Source organism: Scyliorhinus torazame, chromosome 12 (genome assembly GCF_047496885.1).
Source record: "Scyliorhinus torazame isolate Kashiwa2021f chromosome 12, sScyTor2.1, whole genome shotgun sequence".
Classification (NCBI taxonomy): domain Eukaryota; kingdom Metazoa; phylum Chordata; class Chondrichthyes; order Carcharhiniformes; family Scyliorhinidae; genus Scyliorhinus; species Scyliorhinus torazame.
In genome coordinates this window covers 1,007,214-1,025,095 of record NC_092718.1, presented here as the reverse complement: position 1 = coordinate 1,025,095, position 17,882 = coordinate 1,007,214, and the positions used below count along the sequence as shown (strand labels likewise).

General features: G+C 56.9%; 1 protein-coding gene across 4 annotated transcripts in view; it reads left to right on the top strand.

The window, feature by feature from the left end:
* LOC140387331 (AP-3 complex subunit sigma-2) overlaps window positions 1–17,882 on the top strand; it is a 137,495-nt gene that overhangs the window by 66,046 nt on the left and 53,567 nt on the right. For all 4 annotated transcript variants that reach the window (XM_072470262.1, XM_072470263.1, XM_072470261.1 and 1 more), the window contains 2 exons: window positions 334–425; window positions 5,444–5,555. In XM_072470262.1, the coding sequence (XP_072326363.1) occupies window positions 334–425; window positions 5,444–5,555 (204 nt within the window). The remainder of the gene's footprint in view (window positions 1–333; window positions 426–5,443; window positions 5,556–17,882) is intronic.

The following is a 17,882-nucleotide window of genomic DNA, read 5'->3' as shown; positions in this document are numbered from 1 at the left end:
CCAGTGTGTTTAATGTGTTTGAAGATCCGCTTTTTATTTAGTTTCTATCCTCCACCTCGACAGGGACTGACTGGGTTCTGAACTCCCTCTTTGAGGGAGTAACGTCAGAACCAATTGAAAGCCATCAGTGTAACTGCATCGCTGACATAGCGAATTATTGTTCTGAGTCTATCTCCTGCTTATTCCTGGTAGATCTGCGATGATTTGTCTTTTCACTTTTTGATGATACACATGAGCTGCTGAATTGTGAGGATTTGTGAGTGTTTCATTGGGGGCACCTGCTTCACCTACGGTGTCGCTCTGAAAACTTCTGTGTTTGTTTTGAAACTTTAGTCGGAGGACATGCAACAGCAGATCATCCGGGAGACTTTCCACCTGGTTTCCAGGCGAGATGAGAATGTCTGCAACTTCTTGGAGGGTGGCAGGTGAGTGGACAAATGGTGACTGTCTGGATATTTTGTTGTAGCCCAGCTCCAAATAATAATAATCTATATTATTGTTACAAGTAGGCTTACATTAACACTGCAATGAAGTTACTGTGAAAATCCCCTAGTGCAAGGGGCTCAGATCCTCTGCAGGGGGATACATACATAGATACATAGAAGATAGGAGCAGGAGGAGGCCTTTTGGCCCTTCGAGCCTGCTCCGCCATTCATCACCATCATGGCTGATCATCCAACTCAATAGCCTAATCCTGCTTTCTCCGTTAGCCTTCTTTACCGCCTGCTGCACCTGCATGCTTCCTTCAGCGACTGGTGCACAAGAACACCCAGGTCCCGCTGCACACTCCCCTCTCCCAATTTACAACCATTCAGTTAGTAATCTGCCTTCCTGTTTTTGCTTCCAAAGTGAAAAACCTCACACTTATCCAAATTATACTGCATCTGCCATTGGTTTGCCCACTCGCCCAACCTGTCCAGATCTTGCTGTAGGATCCCTGCATCCTCGTCACAATTCACCCTCCCACCTAACTTGGTATCAGCTGCAAACTTTGAGATGTTACATTTTGTTCCCTCATCCAGATCATTAATATATATTGTGAATAGCTGGGGTCCCAGCACCGATCCCTGTGGTACCCCACTAGTTACTGCCTGCCAATTTGAAAAGGACCCAATAATCCCCACTCTTCGTTTCCTCTCTGCCAACCAGTTTTCTATCCACCTCAATACATTCCCCCCAATCCCATGCGCTTTAATTTTGCACAATAATCTCTTATGCGGGACTTTGTCAAACTCCTTCTGAAAGTCCAAGTATACCACATCGACTGGCTTCCCCTTGTCGACTGTTCTGGTTACATCTTTAAAGAATTGCAACAGATTTGTCAAGCATGATTTTCCCTTCATAAATCCATGCTGACTCTGACTGATCCTGCCATTGCCTTCCAAATGTTCCGCTATAAAGTCCTTGATAATGGATTCAAGAATTTTCCCCACTACTGATGTTCGGCTTACTGGTCTATAATTCCCTGCTTTCTCTCTACTTCCGTTTTTGAATATCGGAGTGACGTGAGCTACCCTCCAATCTGCAGGGACAGTTCCAGAGTCCATAGAATCCCAGAAGATGACCAATGCATCCACTATTTCCAGAGCCACCTCCTTAAGCTCTCTGGGATGCAGATTCTCAGGCCCTGGGGATTTATCCGCCTTCAATCCCATCAGTTTTCCCAGCACCATTTCTCTACTAATGTTGATCTTCCTCAGTTCTTCCCTCTCATTAAACCTTTCATTCTCCAACATTTCTGGGATTTGATTTGTGTCCTCTTTTGTAAAGACAGATCCAAAGTATGTATTCAATTGCTCAGCCATTTCAGCCAGATCCGTGTTCGGTGGAAGGAAAACTGAAGAAGTGACAGAGCCGGTTGGGGACAAACCATGGAAACAAAAAATAAAAAGGGGCCATGATTTCGGAGAAAGTTTACAATCTAAAGCTGTTGAAGTCAGTGTTGAGTCCAGAGGCTGTAACATGCCTAATCGGACATTTCGTCCAGTTTGGGCTGGACATGATTGGAGCTTTGCAGCAGGCCGAGGATGGACGTGGGCGTGAGAGGAAGAGGCTGAGGTGAAATGGAAGAGGCAAGATCGGGGGCCATGCTTGGAGATTGACTGAAGGGGTCCCGCGTCAGCGTTTAGTCTGTACACTGAGAGCAGCAAATACTATAAAGCAAATCGAAAGAGGTGCAAGTGAAACGCAGTTTAACGTGAAAGGAGAGTTTGGGCCTGTCGACAGTGAGGAGGGATGGGATGAAATGAAAATCGCTTATTGTCACAAGTAGGCTTCAATGAAGTTACTGTGAAAAGCCCCTAGTCGATAACAAATAGGTTAGACCAAGGAGAGCCAATGGATGTTATCTATCTTGACTTCCAAAAGGCCTTTGATAAGGTGCCTCACGGGAGACTGCTGAGTAAAATAAGGGCCCATGGTATTCGAGGCAAGGTACTAACATGGATTGACGATTGGCTGTCAGGCAGAAGGCAGAGAGTTGGGATAAAAGGTTCTTTTTCGGAATGGCAACCGGTGACGAGTGGTGTCCCGCAGGGTTCAGTGTTGGGGCCACAGCTGTTCTCTTTATATATTAACAATCTAGGTGACGGGATTGGGGGCATTCTGGCTAAGTTTGCCGATGATACAAAGATAGGTGGAGGGGCAGGTAGTATGGAGGAGGTGGGGAGGCTGCAGAAAGATTTAGACAGTTTAGGAGAGTGGTCCAAGAAATGGCTGATGAAATTCAACGTGGGCAAGTGCGAGGTCTTGCACTTTGGAAAAAAGAATAGAGGCATGGACTATTTTCTAAACGGTGACAAAATTCATAATGCTGAAGTGCAAAGGGACTTGGGAGTCCTAGTCCAGGATTCTCTAAAGGTAAACTTGCAGGTTGAGTCCGTAATTAAGAAAGCAAATGCAATGTTGTCATTCATCTCAAGAGGCTTGGAATATAAAAGCAGGGATGTACTTCTGAAGCTTTATAAAGCATTAGTTAGGCCCCATTTAGAATACTGTGAGCAATTTTGGGCCCCACACCTCAGGAAGGACATACTGGCACTGGAGCGGGTCCAGCGGAGATTCACACGGATGATCCCAGGAATGGTAGGCCTAACATACGATGAACGTCTGAGGATCCTGGGATCATATTCATTGGAGTTTAGGAGGTTGAGGGGAGATCTAATAGAAACTTACAAGATAATGAATGGCTTAGATAGGGTGGATGTAGGGAAGTTGTTTCCATTAGCAGGGGAGACTAGGACCCGGGGGCACAGCCTTAGAATAAAAGGGAGTCACTTTAGAACAGAGATGAAGAGAAATTTCTTCAGCCAGAGAGTGGTGGGTCTGTGGAATTCATTGCCACAGAGGGCGGTGGAGGCCGGGACGTTGAGTGTCTTTAAGACAGAAGTTGATAAATTCTTGATTTCTCGAGGAATTAAGGGCTATGGAGAGAGAGCGGGTAAATGGAGTTGAAATCAGCCATGATTGAATGGTGGAGTGGACTCGATGGGCCGAATGGCCTTACTTCCGCTCCTTTGTCTTATGGTCTTATTCCGGCGCCTGTTCGGGGAGGCTGGTACAGGAATTGAACTGTGCTGCTGGCCTGCCTTGGTCTGCTTTGAAAGCCAGCGATTTAGCCCAGTGAGCTAAACCAGCCCCTGGAGATAAAGGGGCTGCTGCTGCCCTTTCTGCATTCGTTTGGGGAGGTGCCACAGACGTGAATGAAGGGTTGGGGGCGATAGAGGAGTGGACCAGGGGTGTGTGCTGTCTGCAGAATACTGATGGGGGGGGGGCGCTATCAGCAGAGTACTGACCGGGGGGGGTGGGGGGGGCACGTGCTCTCTGCAGAATGCTGACAGGGGGGGGGCGTGCTCTCTGCAGAGTACTGACCGGGGGGGTGGGGGGGGGCGCGTGCTCTCTGCAGAATGCTGACGGGGGGGGGGGGGGGGGCGTGCTCTCTGCAGAGTACTGACCGGGGGGGTGGGGGGGCGTGCTCCCTGCAGAATGCTGACGGGGGGGGGGGGGGGGGGGGCGTGCTCTCTGCAGAATGTTGACAGGGGAGGGAGGGGGGACGTGCTCTCTGCAGAGTACTGACCGGGGGGGTGGGGGGGGCGTGCTCCCTGCAGAATGCTGACGGGGGGGGGGGGGCGTGCTCTCTGCAGAATGCTGACGGGGGGAGGGAGGGGGGGGGACGTGAGTGGGGAGGGTGGCATGCTGGAGATGGCGGAGGAGGATTGTTTGAACGCAGGGGCTGGTGGGGTGAACAAGGAAGGGGTGAGGGCAGAGTGTGGGAGTTGGGTTCCTTGTCAGCCACAGTTTGGGGAGGAATCTTGAGGAAAACGTTTTCGCAGGTATGTGTTGAATGTAGCAATTTCAGATAGATTGTATTTTTAAAATATAAATTTAAAGTACCCAGTTCTCTTTTTGCAATTAACGGCAATTTAGCGCGACCAATCCACCTACCCTGCATATCTTTGGGTTGTGGGGGTGAGACCCACACAGACACGCGGAGAATGTGGAAACTCCACACGGACAGTGACCCAGAGCCGGGATCGCACCCGGGTCCTTAACGTTGTGAGGCAGCAGTGCTAACCACTCTGTCACCGTGCCGCCCTGGGGATATGGTAAATTAAAACAAAATTTATTACTGACACAGTATTAAAATCTCTTGAACCAAGTGTCGGGCCATTCATTGAAGATTTCCTTAAATTACTCTTTTACAGGGTTAAATTCCATCTGCCACCTTACTGCCCATTTAACCATCTCGTCTACATCGTCCTGTAACCCAAGACACTCAGCCTCACTGTTACCCACCCGTCATCCACAAACTTACTGATTCCCCCCCCCCCCCACATAGTCATCTATGTTGTTTATATAAATGACAAACAATAGGGGACCCGGCACAGATCCCTGTGGTACGCCACTGGTCACTCGCTTCGAGACACTGAAGAAGCCGTCTGTCATCACCCTCTGTCTCCTACAGCTCAGCCAGCTTTGAATCCAGCTTTCCAAGTTCCCCTGTATCCCAGGTACATTTGCCTACTTTACAAGTCTCCCGTGTGGGACCTTGTCAAAGGCTTTGCTGAAATCCACGTAAACTACATCAACTGCACTACCCTCATCTACACACCTGGTCACCTCCTCAAAAAATGCAATCGGATTTGTTAGGCATGACCTCCCTCTGACACAGCCATGATGATAGATTCTCTCCTTCAGAATCTTCTCCAATAGTTTCCGTGAGACTCGCTGGTCTGTAGTCCCCTGGCTTGTCTACAACCTTTCTGAAATAGTGGGACCACATTAGCTGTTCTCCAGTCCTCTGGCACACGCATGCCTGATACAGAAAGAAGTTGCAAGCTATCCCAGTGTCTGAGATTATTTAGCCCTCGGTGAATTGCCAGTCGCACTCTGGAATCTATCTGCTCCTTTTTGAATGTTTTTAACTGTTTCTGATTTTTTCCAGTTTGATTGGTGGCTCTGATTACAAGCTGATATATCGACACTATGCCACTCTGTACTTCCTCTTCTGTGTTGACTCGTCCGAGAGTGAATTGGGAATTCTGGACCTGATACAGGTTTGTGGGATGATTTGTTCTCCCAGTATAACTTGATTAGTTTTGTAGGGTTGACCGAGAGCAGTGATGGGAGTGCAGCTGTTTACAATATATATGAATGACTCAGAGGAAAAAAGCAAATATACTGGAGCCAAATTTGCAGAAACACAAGTTTTGAGAGAATACAAACAGTTTGCAATGAGATTGAGAGGTTAAGTGGGCAAAAATTTGGCAAATGGAGTATAATGTGGGAAAACGTGAACATAGAACATAGAACATTACAGCGCAGTACAGGCCCTTCGGCCCTCGCTGTTGCGCCGACCTGTGAAACCAGTCTAAAGCCCATCTACACTATTCCCTTATCGTCCATATGTCTATCCAATGACCATTTGAATGCCCTTAGTGTTGGCGAGTCCACTACTGTTGCAGGCAGGGCATTCCACACCCTTACTACTCTCTGAGTAAAGAACCTACCTCTGACATCTGTCCTATATCTATCTCCCCTCAATTTAAAGCTCTGTCCCCTCGTGCTGAGCAGACCAAGGCAAGCTCCTGCAATTGTTCATTTTGAAAGGGAGAATGAAGGAACACAGTTTTATTTAAATGACGTTAAACTGCCGAAAGCTGCAACATGAAGGGACATGGGGGACTTGGCACAAAACACAAAGTTAGCACACAGGGTCAGCAGGTCATCAGGAAGGCTAATGGAATGTTGGCCCTGATTTCAAGGGGATTGGAGTATGAGCTGCAGCTTGTACAAGGTGCGGGTGAGACTATATCTGGAGCACTGGGAGCAGTTTTGGTCCCTTATTGAAGGAAAGATATTGGACACGATCTAATAGGAGAAGCTGCAAGTGAGGGAGCAAGCGAATCTGGGCAAGGCCTTCCCAACGACCGACCTGGCGAGACCGCCACTGGTATCTAACGTCAATTAGGGCGGTGATGGGCGGCTCGGTGACACAGTGGTTAGCACTGCTGCCTCACGGGGCCGAGGACCCGGGTTCGATCCCGGCCCTGGGTCACTGTCCGTGTGGAGTTTGCACATTCTCCCCGTGTCTGCGTGGGTTTCACCCCCACAACCCAAAGATGCGCAGGATAGGTGGATTGGCCGTGCTAAACTGCCCCTTAATTGGAAAAAAAGTATTGGGCAGTCTAAATGTCTAAAACGTCTGTAGTGGGTAAAGTCTTGGAGGGGATTATAAGGGACAAGATTTATAATCATCTAGATAGGAATAATATGATCAGGGATAGTCAGCATGGCTTTGTGAAGGGTAGGTCATGCCTCACAAACCTTATTGAGTTCTTTGAGAAGGTGACTGAACAGGTAGACGAGGGTAGAGCAGTTGATGTGGTGTATATGGATTTCAGCAAAGCGTTTGATAAGGTTCCCCACGGTAGGCTATTGCAAAAAATACGGAGGCTGGGGATTGAGGGTGATTTAGAGATGTGGATCAGAAATTGGCTAGCTGAAAGAAGACAGAGGGTGGTGGTTGATGGGAAATGTTCAGAATGGAGTACAGTCACAAGTGGAGTACCACAAGGATCTGTTCTGGGGCCGTTGCTGTTTGTCATTTTTATCAATGACCTAGAGGAAGGCGCAGAAGGGTGGGTGAGTAAATTTGCAGACGATACTAAAGTCGGTGGTGTTGTCGATAGTGTGGAAGGATGTAGCAGGTTACAGAGGGATATAGATAAGCTGCAGAGCTGGGCTGAGAGGTGGCAAATGGAGTTTAATGTAGAGAAGTGTGAGGTGATTCACTTTGGAAGGAATAACAGGAATGCGGAATATTTGGCTAATGGTAAAGTTCTTGAAAGTGTGGATGAGCAGAGGGATCTAGGTGTCCATGTACATAGATCCCTGAAAGTTGCCACCCAGGTTGATAGGGTTGTGAAGAAGGCCTATGGAGTGTTGGCCTTTATTGGTAGAGGGATTGAGTTCCGGAGTCGGGAGGTCATGTTGCAGCTGTACAGAACTCTGGTACGGCCGCATTTGGAGTATTGCGTACAGTTCTGGTCACCGCATTATAGGAAGGACGTGGAGGCTTTGGAGCGGGTGCAGAGGAGATTTACCAGGATGTTGCCTGGTATGGAGGGAAAATCTTATGAGGAAAGGCTGATGGACTTGAGGTTGTTTTCGTTGGAGAGAAGAAGGTTAAGAGGAGACTTAATAGAGGCATACAAAATGATCAGGGGGTTGGATAGGGTGGACAGTGAGAGCCTTCTCCCGCGGATGGATATGGCTGGCACGAGGGGACATAACTTTAAACTGAGGGGTAATAGATATAGGACAGAGGTCAGAGGTAGGTTCTTTACGCAAAGAGTAGTGAGGCCGTGGAATGCCCTACCTGCTACAGTAGTGAACTCGCCAACATTGAGGGCATTTAAAAGTTTATTGGATAAACATATGGATGATAATGGCATAGTGTAGGTTAGATGGCTTTTGTTTCGGTGCAACATCGTGGGCCGAAGGGCCTGTACTGCGCTGTATTGTTCTATGTTCTATGTTCTATGTTCTAAATTTATAAAATATTAGGTTCCATAATTTATGCTCCACGGCTGTGCCGGCAGCTGCTCTCTAACGCGGGGAAGAGCACAGAGACCACCCCCTCCGAGCAAACCCCACATTGCTCGCAGCCACCGTGCAGACCAGCCCCGTGTTTCGATGTAACCGGGCAGCTTGTTGGACGCGGTGGGGTCGCGACGCCACACCCTGTTCCTCTGCGGGCATCGGAGGGTCTGCCGGTGCCACCTGAGAGGCAGTGACCGTCAGCTCGGGGAGCGTAACCAGGAGGATGTCGGTCCAGTGTCAGAAGAAGCTCAACGACCTCCACCAGGCTGCACGGGGAGTGGGCATTGCCCCCCTCCCCTGACACTGATTCTGCCTGCCACCCCCAGCCTCCCCTCAGCTCAGAATGCTCCCTCTTTGTCCTCACAGAAAGGTTGGTGTACAATCGGCGGGAAGGGGCATAGACGGGCGGCGGGGTGCCAGACACCAGAGTCTTCACGCCCGATGAGGAACAGGTGCTGGAGGTTGCGGGGGGTGACCGAGGACTCTGCGTCACAGAGGTGAGGATTCACCGGCCCTCACCCAGGTGACCTGTCGCACGTGAATTGTTCATTCCAGACATGATCACCCTTCCCTCTCTCTGGCCACATGTCCATTCTCCCGCGGGACCTCCATCTGATGGTGCCGGCCGAATCGGGGCGGCTGCCCCGGCTTTCCAAAGTGCCACCCCAGAGAGCGCCGGGGGTGAGACCATCGATACGTCACAGCTGTCACCCCCACTTTCCACCTTCGCAGACACACAGCCAGAGTGGCTACCAGAGCAGGGCAAAGGCTAGGAATCCTTCGGCAAGTAACTCCCCTCCTGACCCCCTGAATTTAAAACAAACCCACCTCGGTGGGCGACATTACTGTACTGGTTTCTGGGCCATGATCTGGTCAGCACTGCACGTCAAGTGGAGGTCTGACTGCCGAGGGGAGACAGCAGTCAGAGGTTTGCTGGGTCCCAGCCTGATGCTGCTCCTCTGGACCAGGTTACCCGGAGCTGATGGAGACGTTAAGGTGCAGCCATGAGATTCAGGAGGGATGTCAGCAACACTCCGGCTGGTCCAAAGCCGATTGGAGGAATCGTAAAGACTGTGGGTGCAGGAGATGGCACTGAGGCCAACACTGCCAGGGAGGCGTCTGTTGCACGACATTGGCATCATGAGTGGTGGTGCCGAAAGCTTTGCTCTGTCAGTGACGGCCACGGCCGAGCACCTTGGCATCCTGTCCCCAGCGCAGCGATGTGTCCAAGATGCATGTGGACCTTGCAGAGGTGCTGCGGAGCACGGCCCAGTCACACAGGAGCCGGCGCATCTCGATGTCAGCGGGCGGAGCAGGGTGGCACGCCGAGTCACGTGCCACTGGCAAGTCGTCTGGGGCTCTCAGGCCCTCCAGAGCACGTCCGCCAGGGGCATCAAAGACCACAGGACGTGGAGAGCAGCAGGCTGCCCCCTCTCTGATGTGCGTCCTGGGGACACACCTCGATGTAGCAGCAGAGTGCGGAGGGCTAAGAACATCGAGGGTCACTGAGAGGGCAATGGGGGGCGGCTGGCTAGCGACCCAATTAGAGTTTCGATTATTCACCATTAAAGCACGTTACACCCGAGACATGTGAAAGTCCGTCACGTTACCCCGCACTGTGGGCCAGCCTGCACCCCCACCCCCTGGTGCCCTCTGCTCTTCCCCCGGCCCCTGCCCTCCAGGCACTGGTCCACGATCTGGGGCCCTCCAGGCATCCGGCGAGCAGGTGATGGGTGTGAGGAGCTGTCGCCAGCAAGACTGGAGTCAGACTCTGGCACTGACTGAGGAGCAGCAGAGATCTCCTCCCCGCGAGTGAGCAGCACCCTCCTGCCCTGGGCAGAGACCCACTGACAGAGCTGACACAGGCCCATCACCCTGGGGGGATGTTACACAGACCCTGCGAGGGTGGTCGGGGAGAGCGGGGGAGAGGGTTGCGGGGGGAATGGGTGGGGGGGTCAGGGAATGTTTGGCGAGGGAGCAGGTTGGGGGGGGGGGGGGGGATGGGAAGGGGAGAGGGGGTGAGATGATGAACAAAGTCTCGTCCTATGAGAAGCAGGCGAGAACGAGGGTCTCGCTAGTCTCTCAGGCAGGCCGGACCCTCGCTGCCGCCTGTCCTCCATCCACCGGCTGCTCCCGCGGGTCCTCCCCGGCCTCGTCTCCCAGCCACTCCTGGTCCGGCAGCTCCATGTCCTGCCCCTCAGACACGGTGGCGCTGCTCTGTCAGATTGTGGAGCTCCGCAAAGCAGGCGACCCTCTGGGGGGTACTGCAGGGCACCACCAGAGCGGTCCAGGCATTGAAACCGTATTTTAACAGCCCGTTGCGATGCTCAGTGACAGCCCGGGGGCCACGTGGGCCTCGTTTTCTCGGGCCTCCAGCATCATTACCCGGTCTGGCCTACACGTGACTCCAGACCCACAGCAATGTGGTTGACTCTTAGCCGCCCCCCTCAGGGGCAATTAGGGATGGGTAATAAATGCTGGCACAGCCCGCGACGCTCACTTTTCCTGAACGAATAACAAATAATCATTAGCTAGGACCTCAGTGGGTACTCCTTATTTCCCAACAGCCAAACTTTGGGCTGGTCCTCGAAGACAGGCTGTCATGCGCACTCCCGGGGAAGCGTGCAGACTCCCGGGGAAGCGTGCAGACTCCCGGGGAAGCGTGCAGACTCCCGGGGAAGCGTGCAGACTCCCGGGGAAGCGTGCAGACTCCCGGGGAAGCGTGCCCACTCCCGGAGAAGCGTGCAGACTCCCGGGGAAGCGTGCCCACTCCCGGAGAAGCGTGCAGACTCCCGGGGAAGCGTGCAGACTCCCGGAGAAGCGTGCACACTCCCGGGGAAGCGTGCACACTCCCGGGGAATTGTACACACCCCCAATGCAGCGTGCACACTCCGGGAGAAGCGTGCAAAGTCCCGGAGAAGCGTGCACACTCCCGGAGAAGCGTGCGCACTCCCAGACAAGCGTGCACACACCGGAGCAGCGTGCACACTCCCGGGGAAGCGTGCAACCCCCCGGGGCAGCGTGCACACTCTCGGAGAAGCGTGCACAGTCTCGGAGAAGCGTGCACAGTCTCGGAGAAGCGTGCACACTCTCGGAGAAGCGTGCACACTCTCGGAGAAGCGTGCACACTCTCGGAGAAGCGTGCACACTCTCGGAGAAGCGTGCACACTCTCGGAGAAGCGTGCACACTCTCGGAGAAGCGTGTCCACTCCCGGAGAAGCGTGCACACTCATGGAGAAGCGTGCACACTCATGGAGAAGCGTGCACACTCCTGGGGAAGCGTGTACACCCCTAAGGCAGCGTGCACACTCCCGGAGAAGCTTGCACACTCCCGGAGAAGCGTGCACACTCCCGGAGAAGCGTGCACACTCCCGGAGAAGCGTGCCCACTCCCGGAGAAGCGTGCACACTCCTGGAGAAGCGTGCACACTCCTGGAGAAGCGTGCACACTCCTGGAGAAGCGTGCACACTCCTGGGGAAGCGTGTACACCTCAAGGCAGCGTGCACACTCCCGGAGAAGCTTGCACACTCCCGGAGAAGCGTGCACACTCCCGGAAAAGCGTGCACACTCCCGGAGAAGCGCGCAAACCCCCGAGGCAGCGTGCACACTCCGGGAGAAGCGTGCACACTCCGGGAGAAGCGTGCACACTCCGGGAGAAGCGTGCACACTCCGGGAGAAGCGTGCACACTCCGGGAGAAGCGTGCACACTCCGGGAGAAGCGTGCACACTCCGGGAGAAGCCTGCACACTCCGGGAGAAGCCTGCACACTCCCGGAGATGCCTGCACACTCCCTGAGAAGCGTGCACACTCCCGGAGAAGCGTGCACACTCCCGGAGAAGCGTGCACACTCCCGGAGAAGCGTGCACACTCCCGGGGAAGCGTGCACACTCCCGGGGAAGCGTGCACACTCCCGGGGAAGCGTGCACACTCCCGGGGAAGCGTGCACACTCCCGGGGAAGCGTGCACACTCCCGGGGAATTGTGCACACCCCCAATGCAGCGTGCACACTCCGGGAGAAGCGTGCACACTCCCGGAGAAGCGTGCGCAGTCCCAGACAAGCGTGCACACTCCCAGACAAGCGTGCACACACCGGAGCAGCGTGCACACTCCCGGAGAAGCGCGCACACTCCCGTGGAAGCGTGCACACCCCCAAGGCAGCGTGCACACTCCCGGGGAAGCGTGCACACTCCCGGGGAAGCGTGCACACTCCCGGGGAAGCGTGCACACTCCCGGGGAAGCGTGCACACTCCCGGGGAAGCGTGCACAGTCCCGGAGAAGCGGGCACAGTCCCGGAGAAGCGGGCACAGTCCCGGAGAAGAGTGCGCACACTCCCGGAGAAGCGTGCGCACTCCCGGAGAAGCGGGCACACTCCCGGAGAAGCGTGCACACTCCCGGAGAAGCGTGCACACTCCCGGAGAAGCGTGCACACTCCCGGAGAAGCGTGCACACTCCCGGGGAAGCGTGCACACTCCCAGACAAGCGTGCACACACCGGAGCAGCGTGCACACTCCCGGGGAAGCGTGCACCCCCCCCGGGGCAGCGTGCTCCCTCTCGGAGAAGCGTGCACACTCCCGGAGAAGCGTGCACACTCCCGGAGAAGCGCGCACACTCCCGGAGAAGCGTGCACACTCCCGGAGAAGCGTGCACACTCCCGGAGAAGCGTGTACACTCCCGGAGAAGCGTGCACACTCCCGGAGAAGCGTGCACACTCCCGGAGAAGCGTGCACACTCCCGGAGAAGCGTGCACACTCCTGGAGAAGCGTGCACACTCCCGGAGAAGCGTGCACACTCCCGGAGAAGCGTGCACACTCCCGGAGAAGCGTGCACACTCCCGGAGAAGCGTGCACACTCCCGGAGAAGCGTGCACACTCCCGGAGAAGCGTGCACACTCCCGGGGAAGCGTGCGCACTCCCAGACAAGCGTGCACACACCGGAGCAGCGTGCACACTCCCGGGGAAGCGTGCACCCCCCCGGGGCAGCGTGCTCCCTCTCGGAGAAGCGTGCACACTCCCGGAGAAGCGCGCAAACCCCCGAGGCAGCATGCACACTCCCGGAGAAGCTTGCACACTCCCGGAGAAGCGTGCACACTCCCGGAGAAGCGCGCAAACCCCCGAGGCAGCCTGCACACTCCCTGAGAAGCGTGCACACTCCGGGAGAAGCGTGCACACTCCGGGAGAAGCGTGCACACTCCGGGAGAAGCGTGCACACTCCGGGAGAAGCGTGCACACTCCGGGAGAAGCGTGCACACTCCGGGAGAAGCGTGCACACTCCGGGAGAAGCGTGCACACTCCGGGAGAAGCGTGCACACTCCGGGAGAAGCGTGCACACTCCGGGAGAAGCGTGCACACTCCGGGAGAAGCGTGCACACTCCGGGAGAAGCGTGCACACTCCGGGAGAAGCGTGCACACTCCGGGAGAAGCGTGCACACTCCGGGAGAAGCCTGCACACTCCGGGAGAAGCCTGCACACTCCGGGAGAAGCCTGCACACTCCGGGAGAAGCCTGCACACTCCGGGAGAAGCCTGCACACTCCGGGAGAAGCGTGCACACTCCCGGAGAAGCGTGCACACTCCCGGAGAAGCGTGCACACTCCCGGGGAAGCGTGCACACTCCCGGGGAAGCGTGCACACTCCCGGGGAATTGTGCACACCCCCAATGCAGCGTGCACACTCCGGGAGAAGCGTGCAAAGTCCCGGAGAAGCGTGCACACTCCCGGAGAAGTGTGCACACTCCCGGAGAAGTGTGCACACTCCCGGAGAAGCGTGCGCACTCCCAGACAAGCGTGCGCACTCCCAGACAAGCGTGCGCACTCCCAGACAAGCGTGCACACTCCCAGACAAGCGTGCACACACCGGCGCAGCGTGCACACTCCCGGGGAAGCGTGCACCCCCCCGGGGCAGCGTGCACACTCTCGGAGAAGCGTGCACACACTCGGAGAAGCGTGCCCACTCCCGGAGAAGCGTGCACACTCATGGAGAAGCGTGCACACTCATGGAGAAGCGTGCACACTCATGGAGAAGCGTGCACACTCATGGAGAAGCGTGCACACTCATGGAGAAGCGTGCACACCCATGGAGAAGCGTGCACACTCCTGGGGAAGCGTGCACACTCCTGGGGAAGCGTGTACACCTCCAAGGCAGCGTGCACACTCCCGGAGAAGCTTGCACACTCCCGGAGAAGCGTGCACACTCCCGGAGAAGCGTGCACACTCCCGGAGAAGCGCGCACACTCTGGGAGAAGCGTGCACACTCCGGGAGAAGCGTGCACACTCCGGGAGAAGCGTGCACACTCCGGGAGAAGCGTGCACACTCCCGGAGAAGCCTGCACACTCCCGGAGAAGCGTGCACACTCCCGGAGAAGTGTGCACACTCCCGGGGAAGCGTGCACACTCCCGGGGAAGCGTGCACACTCCCGGGGAATTGTGCACACCCCCAATGCAGCGTGCACACTCCGGGAGAAGCGTGCAAAGTCCCGGAGAAGCGTGCACACTCCCGGAGAAGTGTGCACACTCCCGGAGAAGCGTGCGCACTCCCAGACAAGCGTGCGCACTCCCAGACAAGGGTGCACACTCCCAGACAAGCGTGCACACACCGGAGCAGCGTGCACACTCCCGGGGAAGCGTGCACCCCCCCGGGGCAGCGTGCACACTCTCGGAGAAGCGTGCACACTCTCGGAGAAGCGTGCCCACTCCCGGAGAAGCGTGCACACTCATGGAGAAGCGTGCACACTCATGGAGAAGCGTGCACACACATGGAGAAGCGTGCACACTCATGGAGAAGCGTGCACACTCATGGAGAAGCGTGCACACTCATGGAGAAGCGTGCACACTCATGGAGAAGCGTGCACACTCATGGAGAAGCGTGCACACTCCTGGGGAAGCGTGCACACTCCTGGGGAAGCGTGCACACTCCTGGGGAAGCGTGTACACCTCCAAGGCTGCGTGCACACTCCCGGAGAAGCTTGCACACTCCCGGAGAAGCGTGCACACTCCCGGAGAAGCGTGCACACTCCCGGAGAAGCGTGCACACTCCCGGAGAAGCGCGCACACTCTGGGAGAAGCGTGCACACTCCGGGAGAAGCGTGCACACTCCGGGAGAAGCGTGCACACTCCGGGAGAAGCGTGCACACTCCGGGAGAAGCGTGCACACTCCGGGAGAAGCGTGCACACTCCGGGAGAAGCCTGCACTCTCTGGCAGAAGCGTGCACACTCCGGGAGAAGCGTGCACACTCCCGGAGAAGCGTGCATACTCCGGAGATGCCTGCACACTCTCGGGGAAGCCTGCACACTCCCGGGGAAGCCTGCACACTCCCGGGGAAGCCTGCACACTCCCGGGGAAGCCTGCACACTCCCGGGGAAGCCTGCATACTCCCGGGGAAGCGTGCACACTCCCGGGGAAGCGTGCACACTCCCGGGGAAGCGTGCACACTCCCGGGGAAGCGTGCACACTCCCGGGGAAGCGTGCACACTCCCGGGGAAGCGTGCACACTCCCGGGGAAGCGTGCACACTCCCGGGGAAGCGTGCACACTCCCGGGGAAGCGTGCACACTCCCGGGGAAGCGTGCACACTCCCGGGGAAGCGTGCACACTCCCGGGGAAGCGTGCACACTCCCGGGGAAGCGTGCACACTCCCGGGGAAGCGTGCGCACTCCCAGACAAGCGTGCACACACCGGAGCAGCGTGCACACTCCCGGGGAAGCGTGCACCCCCCCGGGGCAGCGTGCGCCCTCTCGGAGAAGCGTGCACCCTCTCGGAGAAGCGTGCACCCTCTCGGAGAAGCGTGCCCACTCCTGGAGAAGCGTGCCCACTCCCGGAGAAGCGTGCCCACTCCCGGAGAAGCGTGCACACTCCCGGAGAAGCGTGCACACTCCCGGAGAAGCGTGCACACTCCTGGAGAAGCGTGCACACTCCTGGAGAAGCGTGCACACTCCTGGAGAAGCGTGCACACCTGGGGAAGCGTGCACACTCCTGGGGAAGCGTGTACACCTCCAAGGCAGCGTGCACACTCCCGGAGAAGCTTGCACACTCCCGGAGAAGCGTGCACACACCCGGAGAAGCGTGCACACTCCCGGAGAAGCGCGCACACTCCGGGAGAAGCGTGCACACTCCCGGAGAAGCGTGCACACTCCCGGAGAAGCTTGCACACTCCCGTGGAAGTGTGCACACCCCCAAGGTAGCGTGCACACTCCCGGAGAAGCGTGCACACTCCCGGAGAAGCGTGCACACTCCCGGAGAAGCGTGCACACACCGGAGCAACGTGCACACTCCGGGAGAATCGTGCACACTCCGGGAGAATCGTGCACACTCCGGGAGAAGCGTGCACACTCCGGGAGAAGGCTGCACACTCCCGGAGATGCCTGCACGCTCCCGGAGAAGCCTGCACGCTCCCGGGGAAGCGTGCACACTCCTAGGGAAGCGTGCACACTCCCGGGGAATTGTGCACACCCCCAATGCAGCGTGCACACTCCGGGAGAAGCGTGCAAAGTCCCGGAGAAGCGTGCACACTTCCGGAGAAGCGTGCACACTGCCGGAGAAGCGTGCACACTGCCGGAGAAGCGTGCACACTCCCGAAGAAGCGTGCACACCCCCGAGGCAGCGTGCACACTCCCGGAGAAGCGTGCACACTCCCGGGGAAGCGCGCACACTCCCGTGGAAGCGTGCACACCCCCAGAGAAACGTGCACACTCCCAGAGAAGCGTGCACACTCCCGGAGAAGCGTGCACAGTCCCAGAGAAGCGTGCACAGTCCCAGAGAAGCGTGCACAGTCCCAGAGAAGCGTGCACACTCCCGGAGAAGCGTGCACAGTCCCAGCGAAGCGTGCACAGTCCCAGAGAAGCGTGCACACTCCTGTGGAAGCGTGTACACTCCCGGAGAAGCGTGCACACTCCCGGAGAAGCGTGCACACTCCCGGAGAAGCGTGCACACTCCCGGAGAAGCGTGCACACTCCCGGAGAAGCGTGCACACTCCCGGAGAAGCGTGCACACTCCCGGAGAAGCGTGCACACTCCCGGAGAAGCGTGCACACTCCCGGAGAAGCGTGCACACTCCCGGAGAAGCGTGCACACTCCCGGAGAAGCGTGCACACTCCCGGAGAAGCGTGCACACTCCCGGAGAAGCGTGCACATTCCCGGAGAAGCGTGCACACTCCCGGAGAAGCGTGCACACTCCCGGAGAAGCGTGCACACTCCCGGAGAAGCGTGCACACTCCCGGAGAAGCGTGCACACTCCCGGAGAAGCGTGCACACTCCCGGAGAAGCGTGCACACTCCCGGAGAAGCGTGCACACTCCCGGAGAAGCGTGCACACTCCCGGAGAAGCGTGCACACTCCCGGAGAAGCGTGCACACTCCCGGAGAAGCGTGCACACTCCCGGAGAAGCGTGCACACTCCCGGAGAAGCGTGCACACTCCCGGAGATGCGTGCACACTCCCGGAGAAGCGTGCACACTCCCGGAGAAGCGTGCACACTCCCGGAGAAGCGTGCACACTCCCGGAGAAGCGTGCACACTCCCGGAGAAGCGTGCACACACCAGAGGCAGCGTGCACACTCGTGGAAAAGCGTGCACTCCCCGAGGCAGTGTGCACACTCCCTGGGAAGCGTGCACCCCCCCCGAGGCAGCGTGCACACCGCCGGAGAAGCGTCCACACTCCCGGAGAAGCGTCCACACTCCCGGAGAAGCGTGCACACTCCCGGGGAAGCGTGCACATTCCCGGGGAAGCGTGCACACCCCCGGAGAAGCGTACACAGTCCCGGAGAAGCGTGCACACTCCTGGAGAAGCGTGCAC